At 54.9% G+C, this 20828-nt stretch overlaps 1 protein-coding gene across 3 annotated transcripts in view; it reads right to left on the minus strand.

Moving 5' to 3' along the window:
• tcf20 (transcription factor 20) overlaps positions 1 to 20828 on the minus strand; it is a 121961-nt gene that overhangs the window by 55496 nt on the left and 45637 nt on the right. For all 3 annotated transcript variants that reach the window (XR_005941747.1, XM_041177844.1, XM_041177843.1), the window contains exon 3: positions 14259 to 19300. Coding sequence is in view for 2 of the 3 variants with exons in the window: in XM_041177844.1 (XP_041033778.1) it covers positions 14259 to 19265 (5007 nt within the window). In the remaining variant the exon portion in view is untranslated. The remainder of the gene's footprint in view (positions 1 to 14258; positions 19301 to 20828) is intronic.

Genomic DNA, 20828 nt, shown 5'->3' on the forward strand with positions numbered 1-20828 from the left:
GTACTGGTGGGGACTGGTCTGTCACTGTGTAACACTGGGGTACAGTACTGGTGGGGAGGGCTCTGTCACTGTATAACACTGGGGTACAGTACAGGTGGGGATGTGTCTGTATGCGTATAACACTGGTGTAGAGTACTGGTGGGGACTGGTCTGTCACTGTGTAACACTGGGGTACACTTCTGGTGGGGATGTGACTGTCTGTGTATAAAACTGGGGTACAGTACTGGTGGGGAGGGGTCTGTCCCTGTATAACACTGGGGTACAGTATTAGTGGGGACGGGTCTGTCCCTGTAAAAACACTGGGGTACAGTACTGGTGGGGAGGTCTCTGTCACTGTTTAACACTGGGGTACAGCACTGCTGGGGATGTGTCTGTCAGTGTATAACACTGGGGTACAACACTGGTGGGGAGGGGTCTGTCAGTGTATAACACTGGGGTACAGTACTGGTGGGGACGGAACTGTCACTGTATAACACTGGGGTACAGTACTGCTGGAGATTGGTCTGTCCCTGGATAACACTGGGGTACAGTACTGGTAGGGAGGGGTCTGTCCCTGTATAACACTGGGGAACAGTATTGGTGGGGACAGGTCTGTACGGGTATAACACTGGGGAACAGTATTGGTGGGGACAGGTCTGTCCCTGTATAAGGCTGTGGAACAGTAATGGTGGGGACAGGTCTGCCCCTGTATAAAACTAGGATACAGTAATGGTGGGGACAGGTCTGCCCCTGTATAAAACTAGGATACAGTAATGGTGGGGACAGGTCTGCCCCTGTATAAAACTAGGATACAGTACTGGTGGGGACAGGTCTGTCCCTGTATAACACTGGGATACAGTACTGGTGGGGACAGGTCTGACCCTGTATAAAACTAGGGTACAGTACTGGTGCAGACAGGTCTATCCCGGTATAACACTGGGGCACTGTACTGGTGGGGACGGGTCTGCCCCGTATAAAACTGGGGTACAGTGCTGGTGGGGATGTGTCTGTCAGTGTATAACACTGGTGTACAGTACTAGTGAGGACGGGTCTGTCAGTGTAAAACACTGGGGCACAGTACTGGTGGGGAGGGCTCTGTCACTGTATAACACTGGGGTACAGTACAGGTGGGGATGTGTCTGTATGCGTATAACACTGGTGTACAGTACTGGTGGGGACTGGTCTGTCACTGTGTAACACTGGGGTACAGTACTGGTGGGGAGGGGTCTGTCACTGTATAACACTGGGGTACACTACTGGTGGGGATGTGTCTGTCAGTGTATAAAACTGGGGTACAGTACTGGTGGGGAGGGCTCTGTCCTTGTACAACACTGGGGTACAGTACTGGTAGGGAGGGGTTGTCCCTGTATAACACTGGGGTATAGTATTAGTGGGGACGGGTCTGTCCCTGTAAAAACACTGGGGTACAGTACTGGTGGGGAGGTCTCTGTCACTGTTTAACACTGGGGTACAGCACTGGTGGGGAGGTCTGTCACTGTTTAACACTGGGGTACAGCACTGGTGGGGATGTGTCTGTCAGTGTATAACACTGGGGTACAACACTGGTGGGGAGGGGTCTGTCAGTGTATAACACTGGGGTACAGTACTGGTGGGGACGGAACTGTCACAGTATAACACTGGGGTACAGTACTGCTGGAGATTGGTCTGTCCCTGGATAACACTGGGGTACAGTACTGGTAGGGAGGGGTCTGTCCCTGTATAACACTGGGGAACAGTATTGGTGGGGACAGGTCTGTACGGGTATAACACTGGGGAACAGTATTGGTGGGGACAGGTCTGTCCCTGTATAAGGCTGTGGAACAGTCATGGTGGGGACAGGTCTGCCCCTGTATAAAACTAGGATACAGTAATGGTGGGGACAGGTCTGCCCCTGTATAAAACTAGGATACAGTAATGGTGGGGACAGGTCTGCCCCTGTATAAAACTAGGATACAGTACTGGTGGGGACAGGTCTGTCCCTGTATAACACTGGGGTACAGTACTGGTGGGGACAGGTCTGACCCTGTATAAAACTAGGGTACAGTACTGGTGCAGACAGGTCTATCCCTGTATAACACTGGGGCACTGTACTGGTGGGGATGGGTCTGCCCCTGTATAAAACTGGGGTACAGTGCTGGTGGGGACAGATATATCACTGTATAACACTGGGGTACAGTACTGGTGGGGACGGAACTGTCACTGTATAACACTGGGGTACAGTACTGCTGGAGATTGGTCTGTCCCTGGATAACACTGGGGTACAGTACTGGTAGGGAGGGGTCTATCCCTGTATAACACTGGGGAACAGTATTGGTGGGGACAGGTCTGTACGGGTATAAAACTGGGGAACAGTATTGGTGGGGACAGGTCTGTCCCTGAATAAGGCTGTGGAACAGGAATGGTGGGGACAGGTCTGTCCCTGTATAACACTGGGGTACAGTACCGGTGGTGACAGGTCTGACCCTGTATAAAACTAGGGTACAGTACTGGTGCAGACAGGTCTATCCCTGTATAACACTGGGGCACTGTACTGGTGGGGATTGGTCTGCCCCTGTATAAAACTGGGGTAGAGTGCTGGTGGGGACAGATATATCACTGTATAACACTGGGGTACAGTACTGGTGGGGATGGGTCTGTCTCTGTAAATCACTGGGGAACAGTACTGTTGGGAGGGGTCTGTCACAGTATAACACTGGGGTACAATACTGGTGGGGATGTGTCTGTCAGTGTATAAAACTGGGGTACAGTACTGGTGGGGAGGGGTATGTCCTTGTACAACACTGGGGTAAAGTACTGGCGGGGTCTGCTCTGTCCCTGTATAACATTGGGGTACAGTACTGGTGGGGAGGTGTTGTCCCTGTATAACACTGGCTTACAGTATTAGTGGGGACAGGTCAGTCCTTTTATAACACTGCGGTACAGTACTGCTGGGGTCAGGTCTGTCACTGTATAGCACTGGGGCACAGTACTGGTGGGGAGGAGTCTGTCCCTATATAACACTGGAGTACAGTACTGGTGGGGTCGGGTCTGTCGCTGTATTACACTGGGGTACAGAACTGGTGGGGATGTGTCCGTCAGTGTATAACACTGGGGTACAGTACTAGTGAGGACGGGTCTGTCAGTGTAAAACACTGGGGCACAGTACTGGTGGGGAGGGCTCTGTCACTGTATAACACTGGGGTACAGTACAGGTGGGGATGTGTCTGTATGCGTATAACACTGGTGTACAGTACTGGTGGGGACTGGTCTGTCACTGTGTAACACTGGGGTACAGTACTGGTGGGGAGGGGTCTGTCACTGTATAACACTGGGGTACACTACTGGTGGGGATGTGTCTGTCAGTGTATAAAACTGGGGTACAGTACTGGTGGGGAGGGCTCTGTCCTTGTACAACACTGGGGTACAGTACTGGTAGGGAGAGGTCTGTCCCGGTATAACACTGGGGTACAGTACAGGTGGGGAGGGGTCTGTCCCTGTATAACACTGGGGTACACTACTGGTGGGGAAGGGTCTGTCACTGTATAACACTGGGGTACAGTACTGGTGGGGACGGGTGTGTCTGTCGATAACACTGGGGTACAGCACTGGTGGGACTGGGTCTGTCACTGTATAACACTGGGGTACAGCACTGGTGGGGACGGGTCTGGCACTGTATAGCACTGGGGTACAGTACTGGTGGGGATGGGTCGGTCACTGTATAACAGTGGGGTACAGTACTGCTGGGGAGGGCTCAGTCCCTGTATAACACTGGGGTATAGTACTGGTGGGGATGTGTCTGTCAGTGTATAACACTGAGGTACAGTACTGGTGGGGAGGAGTCTGTCCCTATATAACACTGGAGTACAGTACTGGTGGCGTCGGGTCTGTCGCTGTATTACACTGGGGTACAGAACTGGTGGGGATGTGTCCGTCAGTGTATAACACTGGGGTACAGTACTGGTGGGGAGAGGTCTGTCCCGGTATAACACTGGGGTACAGTACAGGTGGGGAGGGGTCTGTCCCTGTATAACACTGGGGTACACTACTGGTGGGGAAGGGTCTGTCACTGTATAACACTGGGGTACACTACTGGTGGGGAAGGGTCTGTCACTGTATAACACTGGGGTACAGTACTGGTGGGGACGGGTGTGTCTGTCGATAACACTGGGGTACAGCACTGGTGGGACTGGGTCTGTCACTGTATAACACTGGGGTACAGCACTGGTGGGGACGGGTCTGGCACTGTATAGCACTGGGGTACAGTACTGGTGGGGATGGGTCGGTCACTGTATAACAGTGGGGTACAGTACTGCTGGGGAGGGCTCAGTCCCTGTATAACACTGGGGTATAGTACTGGTGGGGATGTGTCTGTCAGTGTAAAACACTGGGATACCGTGCTGCTGGGGACAGATTTGTCAATGTATAACACTGGGGTACAGTGCTAGTGGAGACAGGTCTGTCACTGTATAACACTGGGGTACAGGACAAGTGGGGACAGGTCTGTCACTGTATAACACTGGGGTACACTACTGGTGGGGATGTGTCTGTCAGTGTATAAAACTGGGGTACAGTACTGGTGGGGAGGGCTCTGTCCTTGTACAACACAGGGGTACAGTACTGGTAGGGAGGGGTTGTCCCTGTATAACAGGGGGTACAGTATTAGTGGGGACGGGTCGGTCCCTGTAAAAACACTGGGGTACAGTACTGCTGGGGTCAGGTCTGTCACTGTACAACACTGGGGTACAGCACTGGTGGGAACGGGTTGGTCGCTGTATAACACTGGGGTACAGCACTGCTGGGGATGTGTCTGTCAGTGTATAACACTGGGGTACAACACTGGTGGGGAGGGGTCTGTCAGTGTATAACACTGGGGTACAGTACTGGTGGGGACGGAACTGTCACTGTATAACACTGGGGTACAGTACTGCTGGAGATTGGTCTGTCCCTGGATAACACTGGGGTACGGTAATGGTAGGGAGGGGTCTGTCCCTGTATAACACTGGGGAACAGTATTGGTGGGGACAGGTCTGTACGGGTATAACACTGGGGAACAGTATTGATGGGGACAGGTCTGTCCCTGTATAAGGCTGTGGAACAGTAATGGTGGGGACAGGTCTGCCCCTGTATAAAACTAGGATACAGTAATGGTGGGGACAGGTCTGCCCCTGTATAAAACTAGGATACAGTACTGGTGGGGACAGGTCTGTCCCTGTAAAACACTGGGGTACAGTACTGGTGGGGACAGGTCTGACCCTGTATAAAACTAGGGTACAGTACTGGTGCAGACAGGTCTATCCCTGTATAACACTGGGGCACTGTACTGGTGGGGATGGGTCTGCCCCTGTATAAAACTGGGGTACAGTGCTGGTGGGGATGTGTCTGTCAGTGTATAACACTGGTGTACAGTACTAGTGAGGACGGGTCTGTCAGTGTAAAACACTGGGGCACAGTACTGGTGGGGAGGGCTCTGTCACTGTATAACACTGGGGTACAGTACAGGTGGGGATGTGTCTGTCAGTGTATAACACAGGGGTAGAATAATGGTAGGGACTGGTCTGTCACTGTATAACACTGGGGTACAGTACTGGTGGGGAGGGGTCTGTCACTGTATAACACTGGAGTACAGCACTGGTGGGGACGGGTCTGGCACTGTATAACTCGGGGGTACAGCACTGGTGGGGATGGGACTGTCACTGTATAACACGGTTACAGCACAGGTGGGAACGGTTCTGTCACTGTATAACACTGGGGTACAATACTGGTGGGGATGTGTCTGTCAATCTACAACACTGGGGTACAGCACTGGTGGGGACGGTCTGTCCCTGTGTAACACTGGGGTACAGTACTGGTGGGGAGGGGTCTGTCACCGTATAACACTGGGGTACACTACTGGTGGGGATGTGTCTGTCAGTGTATAAAACTGGGGTACAGTACTGGTGGGGAGGGCTTGTCACTGTATAACACTGGGGTACAGTATTAGTGGGGACGGGCCTGTCCCTGTAAAAACACTGGGGTACAGTACTGGTGGGGAGGTCTCTGTCACTGTTTAACACTGGGGTACAGCACTGGTGGGGTCAGGTCTGTCACTGTACAACACTGGGGTACAGCACTGCTGGGGATGTGTCTGTCAGTGTATAACACTGGTGTACAACACTGGTGGGGAGGGGTCTGTCAGTGTATAACACTGGGGGACAGTACTGCTGGAGATTGGTCTGTCCCTGGATAACACTGGGGTACAGTACTGGTAGGGAGGGGTCTGTCCCTGTATAACACTGGGGAACAGTATTGGTGGGGACAGGTCTGTACGGGTATAAAACTGGGGAACAGTATTGGTGGGGACAGGTCTGTCCCTGAATAAGGCTGTGGAACAGGAATGGTGGGGACAGGTCTGCCCCTGTACAAAACTAGGAGACAGTACTGGTAGGGACAGGTCTGTCCCTGTATAACACTGGGGTACAGTACTGGTGGTGACAGGTCTGACCCTGTATAAAACTAGGGTACAGTACTGGTGCAGACAGGTCTATCCCTTTATAACACTGGGGCACTGTACTGGTGGGGATGGGTCTGCCCCTGTATAACACTGGGGTACAGTACTGGTGGGGATGGGTCTGTCACTGTATAACACTGGGGTACAGTACTGGTGGGGACGGCTCTGTCACTGTACAACACTGGGGTACAATACTGGTGGGGATGGGTCTGTCCCTGTAAATCACTGGAGTACAGTACTGGTGGGAGGGGTCTGTCACAGTATAACACTGGGGTACACTACTGGTGGGGATGTGTCTGTCAGTGTATAAAACTGGGGTACAGTACTGGTGGGGAGGGGTCTGTCCTTGTACAACACTGGGGTACAGTACTGGTGGGGTCTGCTCTGTCCCTGTATAACATTGGGGTACAGTATTGGTGGGGAGGGGTTGTCCCTGTATAACACTGGCTTACAGTATTAGTGGGGACGGGTCAGTCCTTTTATAACACTGCGGTACAGTACTGCTGGGGTCAGGTCTGTCACTGTATAGCACTGGGGCACAGTACTGGTGGGGAGGGGCCTGTCCCTGTATAACACTGGGGTACAGTACTAGTGGGCAGGAGTCTGTCCCTGTATAACACTGGAGTACAGTACTGGTGGGGTCGGGTCTGTCACTGTATAACACTGGGGTACAGCAGTGGTGGGATCGGGTCTGTCGCTGTATTACACTGGGGTACAGCACTGGTGGGGATGTGTCTGTCAGTGTATAACACTGGGGTACAGTAACGGTGGGGATGTGTCCGTCAGTGTATAACACTGGGGTACAGTACTGGTGGGGAGAGGTCTGTCCCTGTATAACACTGGGGTACAGTACAGGTGGGGAGGGGTCTGTCCCTGTATAACACTGGGGTACACTACTGGTGGGGAAGGGTCTGTCACTGTATAACACTGGGGTACAGTACTGGTGGGGACGGGTGTGTCCGTCGATAACACTGGGGTACAGCACTGGTGGGAATGGGTCTGTCACTGTATAACACTGGGGTACAGCACTGGTGGGGACGGGTCTGGCACTGTATAGCACTGGGGTACAGTACTGGTGGGGACGGGTCGGTCACTGTATAACAGTGGGGTACAGTACTGCTGGGGAGGGCTCAGTCCCTGTATAACACTGGGGTATAGTACTGGTGGGGATGTGTCTGTCAGTGTATAACACTGAGGTACAGTACTGGTGGGGATGTGTCTGTCAGTGTAAAACACTGGGATACCGTGCTGCTGGGGACAGATTTGTCAATGTATAACACTGGGGTACAGTGCTAGTGGAGACAGGTCTGTCACTGTATAACACTGGGGTGGGATCTGTCCCTGTATAACACTGGGGTACAGGACAGGTGAGGACAGGTCTGTCACTGTATAACACTGGGGTACACTACTGGTGGGGATGTGTCTGTCAGTGTATGGCACTGGGTACAGTAAAGGTGGAGATTGGACTGTCCCTGTATAACAATGGGGTACAGTACTGGAAGGGAGAGGTCTGTCCCTGTATAACACTGGGGTACAGCACTGGAAGGACGGGTATGGCACTGTATAACACTGGGCGACAGCACTGGAGGGAACGGGTCTGTCACTGTATTACACGGGTACAGCATTGCTGGGAATGGGTCTGTCACTGTATAACACAGATGTACAGTACTGGTGGGGATGAGTCAGTCCCTGTATAACACTGGGGTGGGATCTGTCCCTGTATAACACTGGGGTACAGGACAGGTGGGGACAGGTCTGTCACTGTATAACACTGGGGTACAGTACTGGTGGGGATGTGTCTGTCAGTGTATAACACTGGGTACAGTAAAGGTGGAGATTGGACTGTCCCTGTATAACAATGGGATAGAGTACTGGAGGGGTCGGGTCTGTCAGTGTATAACACTGGGGTACTGCACTGGAAGGACGGGTGTGGCACTGTATAACACTGGGTGACAGCACTGGTGGGGACGGGTCTGTCACTGTATTACACGGGTACAGTACTGCTGGGAATGGGTGTGTCACTGTATAACACAGGTGTACAGTACTGGTGGGGAAGTGTCTGTCCCTGTATAACACTGGGCGACAGCACTTGTGGGGACGGGGCTGTCACTGTATTACACGGGTACAACACTGGTGGGAATGGGTCTGTCACTGTATAACACAGGTGTACAGTGCTGGTGGGGATCTGTCTGTCACTGTATAACACTGGGGTACAGCACTGGTGGGATCGGGTCTGTCGCTGTATAACACAGGGGTACAGCACTGGTGGGGATGTGTCAATGTATAACACTGGGGTACAGTAACGGTGGGGATGTGTCTGTCAGTGTATAATACTGGGGTACAGTACTGGTGGGGAGGGGTCTGTCCCTGCATAACACTGTGGTACAGTATTGGTGGGGACAGGTCTGTCCCTGTATAACACTGGGGTACAGTATAGGTGGGGAGGGGTCTGTCCCTGTATAACACTGGGGTACAGTACTGGTGGGGACGGGTGTGTCCGTCTATAACACTGGGTACAGTACTGGTGGGACGGGTCTGGCACTGTATAACACTGGGGTACCGTGCTGGTGGGGACAGTTTTGTCAATGTATAACACAGGGGTACAGTGCTAGTGGAGACAGTACTGTCACTGTATAACACTGGGATACAGTACTGGTGGGGAGGGATCTGTCCCTGTATAACACTGGGGTACAGCACAGGTGGGGAGGGCTCTGTCACTGTATAACACTGGGGTACAGTACAGGTGGGGATGTGTCTGTCAGTGTATAACACTGGTGTACAGTACTGGTGGGGACGGGTCTGTCACTGTATAACACGGGTACAGTACTGGTGGGGATGTGTCTGTCAGTGTATAACACTGGAATACAGTACTGGTGGGGATGGGTCTGTCCCTGTATAACACTGGGGTACACTACAGGTGGGGATGTGTCTGTCAGTGTGTAACACTGGGTACAATACTGGTGGGGACTGGTCTGTCACTGTATAACAATGGGGTACAGTACTGGTGGGGAGGGACCTGTCCCTGTATAACATTGGGGTACAGGACAGGTGGGGACAGGTCTGTCACTGAATAACACTGGGGTACAGTACTGGTGGGGATGTGTCTGTCTGTGTATAACACTGGGGTACAATACTGGTGGAGACGGGTCTGTCACTGTATAACACTGGCGAACACTACTGGTGGGGATGAGTCTGTCTGTGTATAACACTGGTGTACAGTACTGGTGGAGACGGGTCTGTCACTGTATAACACTGGCGAACACTACTAGTGGGGATGAGTCTGTCTGTGTATAACACTGGTGTACAGTACTGGTGGCGACGGGTCTGTCACTTTATAACACTGGTATACAGTACTGGCGGGGACGGGTCTGTCACTGTATAACACGGGTACAGTACTGGTGGGGAGGGGTCTGTCAGTGTATAACACTGGTGTACAGTACTGGTGGGGACGGGTCTGTCCCTGTATAGCACTCGGGTACAGTACAGGTGGTGATGTGTCGGTCAGTGTATAACACTGGGGTACAACACTGGTGGGGACAGGTCTGTCACTGCATAACACGGGTACAGCACTGGTGGGAACGGGTCTGACACTGTATATCACTGAGGTACAGCACTGGTGGGGACTGTCTGTCCCTGTGTAACACTGGGGTACAGTACTGGTGGGGACTGTCTGTCCCTGTGTAACACTGGGGTACAGCACTGGTGGGGACTGTCTGTCCCTGTGTAACACTGGGGTACAGTACTGGTGGTGATGTGTCTGTCAGTCTATAACACTGGGGTACAGTACAGGTGGGGAGGGGTCTGTCCCAGTATAACACTGGGGCACAGTACTGGAGGGGAGGGGTCTGTCCCTGTAAATCACTGGGGTACAGTACTGGTGTGGAGGGGTCAGTCACAGTATAACACTGTGGTACAGCACTGCTGGGGACGGGGTGTCCGTCTATAACACTGGGGTACAGTACTGGTGGGTTGGGTCTGTCACTGTATAACACTGGGGTACCGTGCTGGTGGGGAAGGTCTGTCACTGTATAACACTGGGGTACAGTACTGGTGGGGATGTGTCTGTCAGTGTATAACACCGGGGTACAATAAAGGTGGAGACTGGTCTGACCCTGTATAACACTGGAGTACAGTACTGGGGGAGAGGGGTCTGTCCCTGTATAACTCTGGGGTACAGCACTGGTGGGGACAGGTCTGTCCGTCTATAACGCTGTGGTACAATACTGGTGGGGACGGGTCTGTCCGTCTGTAACACTGGGGAACAGTACTGGTGGGGATGGGTCAGTCACTGCATAACACTCGGATACAGTACAGGTGGGGACAGGTCTGTCACTGTATAACACTGGGGTACAGTATTGCTGGGGACGGGTCTGGCACTGTATAACACTGGGGTACCGTGCTGGTGGGGACAGTTTTGTCACTGTATAACAATGGGGTACAGTGCTGGTGGAGACAGGTCTGTCCCTGTATAAAAGTCGGGTACAGTACTGGCGGGGACAGGTCTATCCCTGTATAACACTGAGGCACTGTACTGGTGGGGACGGGTGTGCCCCTGTATAAAACAAGGGTACAGTGCTGGTGGGGATGTGTCTGTCAGTGTATAACACTGGGGTACAGTAATGGTGGGGAGGGGTCTGTCCATGTAAATCACTGGGGTACAGCACTGGTGGGGAGGGGTCTGTCACAGTATAACACTGGGGTACACTACTGGTGGGGATGTGTCTGTCAATGTATAACACTGGGGTACAGTACTGGTGGGGAGGGATCTGTCCCTGTATACCACTGGGGTACAGGACAGCTGGGGACAGGTCTGTCACTGTATAACACTGGGGTACAGTACTGGTGGGGATGTGTCTGTCAGTCTATAACACTGGGGTACAGTACTGGTGGGGAGGGGTCTGTCCATGTAAATCACTGGGGTACAGCACTGGTGGGGAGGGGTCTGTCACAGTATAACACTGGGGTACACTACTGGTGGGGATGTGACTGTGTGTATAAAACTGGGGTACAGTACTGGTGGGGAGGGGTCAGTCCTTGTATAACACTGGGGTACAGTACTGGTGGGATCTGCTCTGTCCCTGTAAAACATTGGGGTACAGTACTGGTGGGGAGGGGTTGTCCCTGTATAATACTGGGGTACAGTATTAGTGGGGACGGGTCTGTCCCAGTATAACACTGGGGTACACTACTGCTGGGGTCAGGTCTGACAATGTATAACACTGGGATGGAGTACTGGTGGTGACAGGTCTGTCACTGTATAACACTGGGGTACAGTACAGGTGCGGAGGGATCAGTCCCTGTACAACACTGGGGTACAGTATTGGTGGGGACTGGTCAGTCACTGTATAACACTGGGGTACAGTGCTGGTGTGGACATGTCTGTCACTGTATAACACTGGAGTACAGTACTGGTGGAGATTGGTCTGTCCCTGTATAACACTGGGGTACAGTACCAGTGGGGTCGGGTCTGACACTGTATAACATTGGGGTACAACACTGGTGGGGAGGGGTCTGTCAGTGTATAACACTGGGGTACAGTACTGGTGGTGACGGGTCTGTCCCTGTATAACACTGAGGAACAGTACTGGTGGGGACAGGTCTGTCCCTGTATAAAAGTCGGGTACAGTACTGGCGGGGACAGGTCTATCCCTGTATAACACTGAGGCACTGTACTGGTGGGGACGGGTGTGCCCCTGTATAAAACAAGGGTACAGTGCTGGTGGGGATGTGTCTGTCAGTGTATAACACTGGGGTACAGTAATGGTGGGGAGGGGTCTGTCCATGTAAATCACTGGGGTACAGCACTGGTGGGGAGGGGTCTGTCACAGTATAACACTGGGGTACAGTATTGCTGGGGACGGGTCCGGCTCTGTATAACACTGGGGTACCGTGCTGGTGGGGACAGTTTTGTCACTGTATAACAATGGGGTACAGTGCTGGTGGAGACAGGTCTGTCACTGTATAACACTCGGGTACAGTACAGGTGGTGATGTGTCTGTCAGTGTATAACACTGGGGTACAGTACTGGTGGGGAGGGGTCTGTCCCTGTAAATCACTGGGGTACAGCACTGGTGGGGAGGGGTCTGTCACAGTATAACCCTGGGGTACACTACTGGTGGGGATGTGTCTGTCCCTGTAAATCACTGGGGTACAGTACAGGTGGTGATGTGTCTGTCAGTGTATAACACTGGGGTACAGTACTGGTGGGGAGGGGTCTGTCAATGTAAAACACTGGGGTACAGTACTGGTGGGGAGGGCTCTGTCACTGTATAACACTGGGGTACAGTACTGGTGGGGAGGGATCTGTCCCTGTATACCACTGGGGTACAGGACAGCTGGGGACAGGTCTGTCACTGTATAACACTGGGGTACAGTACTGGTGGGGAGGGATCTGTCCCTGTATACCACTGGGGTACAGGACAGCTGGGGACAGGTCTGTCACTGTATAACACTGGGGTACAGTACTGGTGGGGATGTGTCTATCAGTCTATAACACTGGGGTACAGTACTGGTGGGGAGGGGTCTGTCCATGTAAATCACTGGGGTACAGCACTGGTGGGGAGGGGTCTGTCACAGTATAACACTGGGGTACACTTCTGGTGGGGATGTGACTGTCTGTGTATAAAACTGGGGTACAGTACTGGTGGGGAGGGGTCAGTCTTTGTATAACACTGGGGTACAGTACTGGTGGGGTCTGCTCTGTCCCTGTAAAACATTGGGGTACAGTACTGGTGGGGAGGGGTTGTCCCTGTATAACACTGGGGTACAGTACTGGTGGGGAGGGGTTGTCCCTGTATAACACTGGGGTACAGTATTAGTGGGGACGGGTCTGTCCCAGTATAACACTGGGGTACACTACTGCTGGGGTCAGGTCTGACAATGTATAACACTGGGATGGAGTACTGGTGGTGACAGGTCTGTCACTGTATAACACTGGGGTACAGCACTGGTGGGGACGGGTCTGTCACTGTATAACACTGGGGTACAGCACTGGTGGGGACGGGTCTGTCCCTGTATAACACTGGGGTACAGTACTGGTGGGGACAGGTCTGTCACTGTATAACACTGGGGTACAGCACTGGTGGGGACGGGTCTGTCCCTGTATTACACTGCGGTACAGTACAGGTGGGGAGGGATCAGTCCCTGTACAACACTGGGGTACAGCACTGGTGGGGACAGGTATATCACTGTATAACACTGGGGTACAGTACTGGTGGGGACTTGTCTAGGTAATGTTATCCCAAGTTACTGCACCAGATCATAATACGGCAAAAAAAAAATGACGGCCACATAAGGAGATCTCAGGACAGGTTGACCAAAAGCTTGTGTCATAGGTCCTGGATTTGAAGAGTGTCTTCAAGGGGGAGAGAGAGGCAGGAGGGGAACTTGGCAGGAGGGCAGCTCCAGGACTTCAGGCCTTGGCATCTGGAGGCAAAGCTGCCAACAGCTGGGGCTGTGGGGGGTGGAGAGAGGAGGGTGGTGTTGTCGTCAAGCACTTTTGACCTCCAGAATAATCAGTCAGTCAGTCAGTCGGGGTTTCTGAGGGATACCAGAGTTTCCTGCTGGACAGAAAGTTTGTGTGGATTCGGACAGGAGTGAGGGTCACTGTCCCTCATCAATGAGACTCACATGCAGAATTAGCCCTTGGTGAACTCAAGTGGACAAACCAGGGGTCCCTGGGAGGGTAATTGGAAAACAGAATAAAAAAAAGAGTAGAGGAGGTCCTAAAGCCACCTTGACAGCAGTGACCCCCCTGCTCACCCCCCACCACCAAACTTCCCTTTCAGAGCAGGATGTGTCCAACAGTCCTTACCATCTCTCTGGCCACTTCGACAGCTTCTTGCAATCCATAGAGTCTCCCAGAGACCAAATAAACCCCACTGGCCCAGAGCACACAGGACTCGTGGATCCACAGTTCGTTGGGGTCGAGAGGTAGTTGAGGCAGCTGGAGATCCACCTGGGAGCTGAGCTCACTTTTCAATCTCTGAGTCCGCAAATTGACAGAGGGAGAGATTTTCTCACAGCAATAGCAGCGCCTGTGTCCTTTGCCACTCCGCGGACTAGCCCAAGAAGGGGTGCAGTCCTCAGAGTAGTGACGTCTTTTGAACCTGGGGTGTCCCAGGAGGTTCCCAAACTCCTTGCCCTCGTCTTCCGATTGGCCAGTCTTTAGCAGCTCGGGCATACTTTTATGTCTCACCTTCACCCGGCTCTGGGCTGGCAGCATCTTCTTGGGGGGCGGGTTCTTGGGTAAGGTGCCAGCGTACTGGTGCGGGTAGTAGGGGCCGAAGAGGTCCCCCAGGTCCCTGTGGTTGGCGCATTTGCCGCACAGGCAGCACACCAACAGGCCGAGGGTGGAGCACTCAGTCACCAATGGACCCAGTACCATGTGCGAGGTGGTGGGTAAGGCTTTACCAGCGCAGCTGGGCAGCGGAGCAGAGGCTGGTCCCTGGTGACCTTTCACCCCTTTCTGGGCCCTGTTCCGCTCGTCATCCTGGGTGTTGATTATGGTGCAGAGGAGGGCGGCCTCCCTCTTCCTCTCCAGAAGCACGTAGGGGGAGAAGGTCTTATCCTGGGCCTCCTCCCTCCTCCTGCCCGCTGCTCGAGCCGTGTGCTTCAGCTTGATCTCCGGTTCCTGGGTTAACACCAGGGGGCCCTCCAGCTTCTTGCGTCTCCTCCTCTGATGCGAGGGCGCCCTCTTTCGCCTGGGCCGCCTCTTCTTCTGAGCTGCCTCCTCCGGCCCCTCTGCCCGGCTTTGCCCCCCTTGGCCCTCCGGCCGCTGCCGCTTCTGCTTGTTGATGCTGCCCAGAGGCCTCCCCCGCTTCTTGCCCGACGGGAAGTACCCTTTGACCGAGCCGCCTTCCAGCTTGGGGGCAATGCCGACGGGCTCCTGCCCAACCTCGTGCCCCGGGGAGCGGGGCAGAGGGCACGGCGAGCCACGCCGCTTGAACTCAGGGTGGTAGAGAATCTGAACAGCTGACGAGGAGCCTCCGCGGCCCTGGGGGCAGTTGGCGCCTCCCGTGTCCCCGGCCTGGGCCTCGGGCTCCTCCGTGGAGCCTCCGCGCCCCTTGTCCCCGAGCTGCACCGCCGGCACGTCCCCGCTCTCCCAGCATCCCTCTTTGACGGACAAGATGTCCTCCAGGGTCACGCCGTCGGAGGTCCCATCGAGCGCGCCGGAGACGGGGAACTTCCTCCCGTTGGGCGACGCGATCTTCTGGACGATGGCTTCCAGCTTTAGGCCCCGGCCCTTCCTCGGGGGTAGAGTTTTGAGCTTGCTGGGGCTGGCGAGGGAAACGGCTGGAGAAACGCTGGCGCCCGGGCTTTCTTTCCCATCGGCGTTCGGCAGAGGCTCCTCAGCTACCTCGGCCTTCGGCAGGGGGCTGAGGCTGGCATTGCACTGGGGGGTGCCGTGGCTGCGAGGGGGAGCCAGTTTGCCCTCCGCGTCCCGGGCTTTCGGCTCTTGGCACAGCCTCTTCGCTGGGATGGGCGAAATAAAGGATCGAATCCGCCTCCTTGACAGAATCGGCGACAGGATGGACAGGTCTTCCTGGGCCAGGTCGCTGGGCTTTTTGCCCGGGCGGGGGGGAGGTCTCTCCTCCTCCGTTGCCGCCGGCCACTCCTCCAGCCTCCCCTCGTGGCTGGGGGGCGGGGCCTGGCCGCCCGCTTCCTGCAATACGGCGCCAGCGGCCGGCGCCTCTTTCTGAGCCCCACTCCTGCGGCACTCCGCTGCAGAACCCTTCCCCTCAGGCGGGCTGGTCCAATCGCTCGCCACGTTGGGGTCAGGGTCGGGGCCCTGCCGCTGGGGGTGGTTGGGGGGCCTCGCGGCAGCTTGCACCTCCATACCCGCCGCCTGGGCATCGTCTGGCTTGGTCAGGAGGGAGGAGAGCACGTCAGAGTTGGCGGGGAGGGGGTACAAGCTGGCGTTGCACACCTGCACCGGCAGGCTTTCGCGAGGCTGACCAAGGAAGCCGGTCTCCCGAGGCTCCGGCGCGTCTTCCTGCTTGATGAGCGACGCCCTTGCCAAGAGAGCTTTGTCGTCTGCCCGGGATGGGGGTCTCCTCCTTGCCCCTGCTCTCCCTGCCACCCTACAGGCCCTCCTGCCTCTCGAGGGTCGGTTGTTCAGCGTCTGGTGGAGGAAGTTGCTGCCGGGTCCCATGGGCAACGAGGAGGAAACTACGGCAGAAGCTCGGGCCAGCTCTAGAGAGTCGTATTTCCAGTGGGGTGAGGGGGTCCCAGGGTCTCTGCCATCGTAGTGCCCAGTGCTCCTTTGCTGACCCAGGCTTTGGTCCATCTCCCCCTTAACCTTTGTTTCCACCCCGACAAAGATGCCCGACTGGATAACCGACTGCCCGGCTTTGCACAACTTGGCGCCCTTCACGTTCCACCCAAATTCCCGGTCCTGGGCTTGTCCGCAGACCGGGGGCACGGAGCTCCGGCCAAAGGGCCTCGATGGGGAGATGTCGCAGATGACCGTCTTCCTCTCCGACGTGCCGGCCTCGAACTGTGCCTCCGGGTCGGCCTTGCTCAGCTCCATCCCGAAGCCAGGGCCTGGAGTCCTGGCATCTCCCCAGCCCGAGGGAGAAACCAGGGCGTTATTGTGCCCATCCTTTCTGGCCAGTTCGATCATTTGCCTCACGGGGTAGCCAGGCTGCAACGGGTTGTCCATAAATCCCGAATACTGGTGCTCCGGAGCGTAGCTGGAGTGGAACTTCCTCCCGTGATAGTTGGCTTGCAAAGCTTCTTGGAGTAAACTGTGGCTCTTCTCAGCCTTGCCTGGGACAACCTTCCTGTCTCTGAGGCCGAACTGCTCAGCTTCTGGTTGGCTGTAGGGGGCCATTGGGTACTGCATGTAATGGTATCTGCCATCATTCTTGGGCAAGTCCCGAAGCCCATAGGCCAAGTAGCTGGGAGACTTGGAGGTGTCCATTCTTGTAGCCAGGGGGTCACTGAGAACCACATTGCCCTGGTGCAACCCCAGCCCATTCCCGTTTTGGGTCGTTGATGGGACCATGATGTTGCGAGAGTTGTTGAGCTGCTGACCGTGACCAGATTCCTTCTCGGCGCTGGTGAGGAAGGTGGCCTGCCTCGAGTGTTCCTCCCCTTGCCCACCGATACCCATCCCCTCGCCCCGGCTGACCATTGTCTCCCGGCTGACAATGACGCCAACGAGCTTCTCGCCCCGCCGAAGTCCTTGCTCTGCCAGCGTCGCCATGGTGCTCCCTTTGCCCTCCTGGCACATCTGGACGATCATCTCTTCCTTCGACAGCGGCCGGCCGGTGCCGTCGCCGTGGGAACTGACCGGTGAGCAGGTGGCGTTGACCGTCTCCGGGTTGTGGGCCTTGTAGGCTCTCTCCGAGCAGCCGCTCTGGCCGCTGAGCTGCCGGACCCGCTCCGCATGGTCCTCCGAGGAACTCGAGCAGCCCCCGTCCAGGGACTCGGCCTGTGGCGACTTCAGCTGCTCCTCGAGGCCCAAGTGCTCGGCGGGGCCTCCTGGTGCCGGCCTCTTGTTGGAGCGTCGGGCCTGCCGGCGGTGCAAGGCCAGGGTGTCGGAGATCAGCAGGTGCTGCACCCTGTTGGGGATGTTGGCCACCTGAGAGCTCAGGGCTGTCAGGCTGCTCTGGCCTAGGTCAGAGGCCCGTTTCTCAGCCCCGCCCTCCAACCCAAAGCCCTCATAGGCTCCGGACTGCGAGCCTGGGCTCGGCATCAGACCGGTTGGGGTGGGGCTGGGTTGGGGCATCAGCTGCAGAACTCGGTTCCTCATGCCCATGGTACCCGGCCCACACTGCAGGCTTTCACTGCTGACCATGAGCGGAGATGGGGTGGAACTACACGAAGGGGACTGGGCCACTGGGGTAGCGGGAGAGGGGTTGGAGCTAGGGCTGAAGTTCTGGTGGAAGGGCATGGGCGATTTGGCAGGAATGTCGGCCGAACAGTAAGGGGCAAACTGTTGGTTCCCCAAGGGCACCTTGGCTGTGTTGGAGTACTGCAGGGCCTGGGGCCCATGCTGCTGACCCTGGGCTGGCTTTGCCTGCTCGAAGCAGGGCTTAGCTAAGGGTGGCTGGTAGCTGTAACCGGTTTGGGTCCCATAACTCTGGGCAGCCGTGGCATTAACCATGTAGCCATCGCACTGGGCACTGGCGCTCATGTGGTAACCATCGAAAGCTTGCCCGGGAGGCTGGCTGTAGCCTTGAGGAGAGAGGTAGGAGGAGGAGGAGGAGGATGAGGAGGAGGAGGTGGACGCAGCAGGCTGGAACTGCTGGGGGTTATACTGGGGTGCACGGTGTTGGTACTTGGCCAGGAGGGCTGAGCTGGGCTGGTGGGCATGTTGGGGGTGGTGGGCAGAGGAGGGAGGGGGTTGGACCAGTGCCTGGGTACCAGGGGGCACCTGGAAGGGCTGGTGGCGCAGCTGCTGTTGACCGCTGCTCGGTGAAAACTGACCAGTGTACGCATCCTGCTCGAACTGACTGTAGCCTGGCATGGCAGAATGAGGTGCCCGCCACTGGCCCTCGCTTAAGTACTGCACCGAGTAGCCTCCGGCCTGCTGCGTGCCAAATCCGCTCTGCAGGGGCCCGGCAAGCCTGCGCTGGGCCTGGGGGCCGGGTAGCTCCTTGCCCCTCGTGTAGTAGTAGTCACTGGGCTCCCTGCGGAAGGCCTGATATGGCTGCTGGTTGCAGCCCTCGCTGCCTGGTCGGTTGGCATAGCTGGCAAACATCTGGCCCTGGTGGTGCTGGCTGTAATTGCCCAGTCGGGATGACTCCTGGGCCTCTTGGTGCAGAAGCCTCTGGTTTCCGTGGTAGCTGCTCTGCTCCCGGTACGACTGCATGTTGCGGTGTTGCACAGCCCAGTCCCCGGCGGGTTCTGTGGAAAAATCAGAGGGGTGGGAGAAAAATATCAATTAAAAAAAAACGTACTGCTTGTTACCAAAACGCCCAGAGACGCAGGCACCAGGGTCAGGGGTCACAGCCTGAGGCCCTGCAAGCTTCACCCTTCAGGTCATTATCCCATTTTGGAAGCTATGAGCGAATCTGCTTCCATCACCCAATCAGGCAGCGCATTCTAGAATGTAACAAGAGAGTCATAACGGCACAGAGCGAGACCATTCAGCCCATTGACTCCATGCTGGCTCTCTGGAGAGCAATCCAGTCAGTCCCATTCTCCTCCTCTCTATCCCCGCAATCCTGGAAACTTATTTTGCTCAAGCGCTCATCCCGTTTTCTTCTGAAATCATCGATCGTCTCTGTTCCCACCACACTCGCAGGCAGGGAATTCACTAACACACACGGCGTAAAAAAAAACAATTCTTCCTCACGTTCTGCCCGTATCTCTTGCCCAAAACCTTAAATCTGTGCCCCTCCCACCTTGGTCCTTGTACCTTCAGCTAATGGGAAGGGATTTTCTTTGTCTCCCTTATCTAAACCTGTCATAATCTTGTTCACCCCTACTGAATCTCCCCTCCGTCCCCTTTGTTCCAAAGAGAATAATTTTATCTTCTCCAAACTCATCCAGTAGCTAAAAGCCCCCCACCCCCAGAACGATTCTGGTAAATCTCCTCTGCGCCCTCTCACGGGCCCTCACAGTCTTCCTAAAGTGTGGTGATCTGGAACATCTCTCCTCCCCCCCCCCCCACCCCCTTCTTCGGTGCAAAACTAGCCTGGGGCTCACTTTTCCTTTGATCATACTCCCAGGGAAAGAACAGAACAGAGAGGGGAAGAACAACGAAAATCAGCCTTCCTCCTTCACTGGTCAAGTGGTGAGGGGTAGGCAGAGGTCCACCTGCCCTTGAGTCAGAAACCCTTCACCAGGGCTCACACATGAGAAAATCAATGTCATCAAAGCGGCACAGAGGTGGGGGAGCCTCAGTGAGAAACTAACCAGCAAAACAAAAATGCAAGGTGCTCAGTTACTCTATCCCTCATTACAGGCTCCAATGATTTCCCAACAAAGGCTCACTGATCTACAATTCCCTCTCTCACCAGTGGAATAACATGCACAATTTTCTGATCTAAAGGAAGGGCTCCTGAATCGAGAGAACTTTGGAAGATTGTCGTTAGGATATCTGCAATATCCTCACCCACCTCCCTTAAAACCTGGGGCTGGAGACTCTCTGTTTCAGTGTTCCCCATACCCACACTAACTACAGAGATACTGTTTATTCAGGGTAAGGGTTACTCACTGTGTAATTGTACAAAGTCACTATTTCAGAGTAATGGTCACTCGCTAACTGTACAGAGTCAGCGTTTATTCAGGACTGTTAAGTATTTACTTACCTAATAATTGAACGCAGATTGAGGACTATATGATGAAGAAGTCCATTGTAATCACTGCTTTTGAGAATCACAGGATGGCTGGTGAGATTTATAATCAATAGGCTAACTGAAGGTTGCCT

The sequence above is a fragment of the Carcharodon carcharias genome, chromosome 31 (assembly GCF_017639515.1).
Source record: "Carcharodon carcharias isolate sCarCar2 chromosome 31, sCarCar2.pri, whole genome shotgun sequence".
Taxonomy (NCBI): domain Eukaryota; kingdom Metazoa; phylum Chordata; class Chondrichthyes; order Lamniformes; family Lamnidae; genus Carcharodon; species Carcharodon carcharias.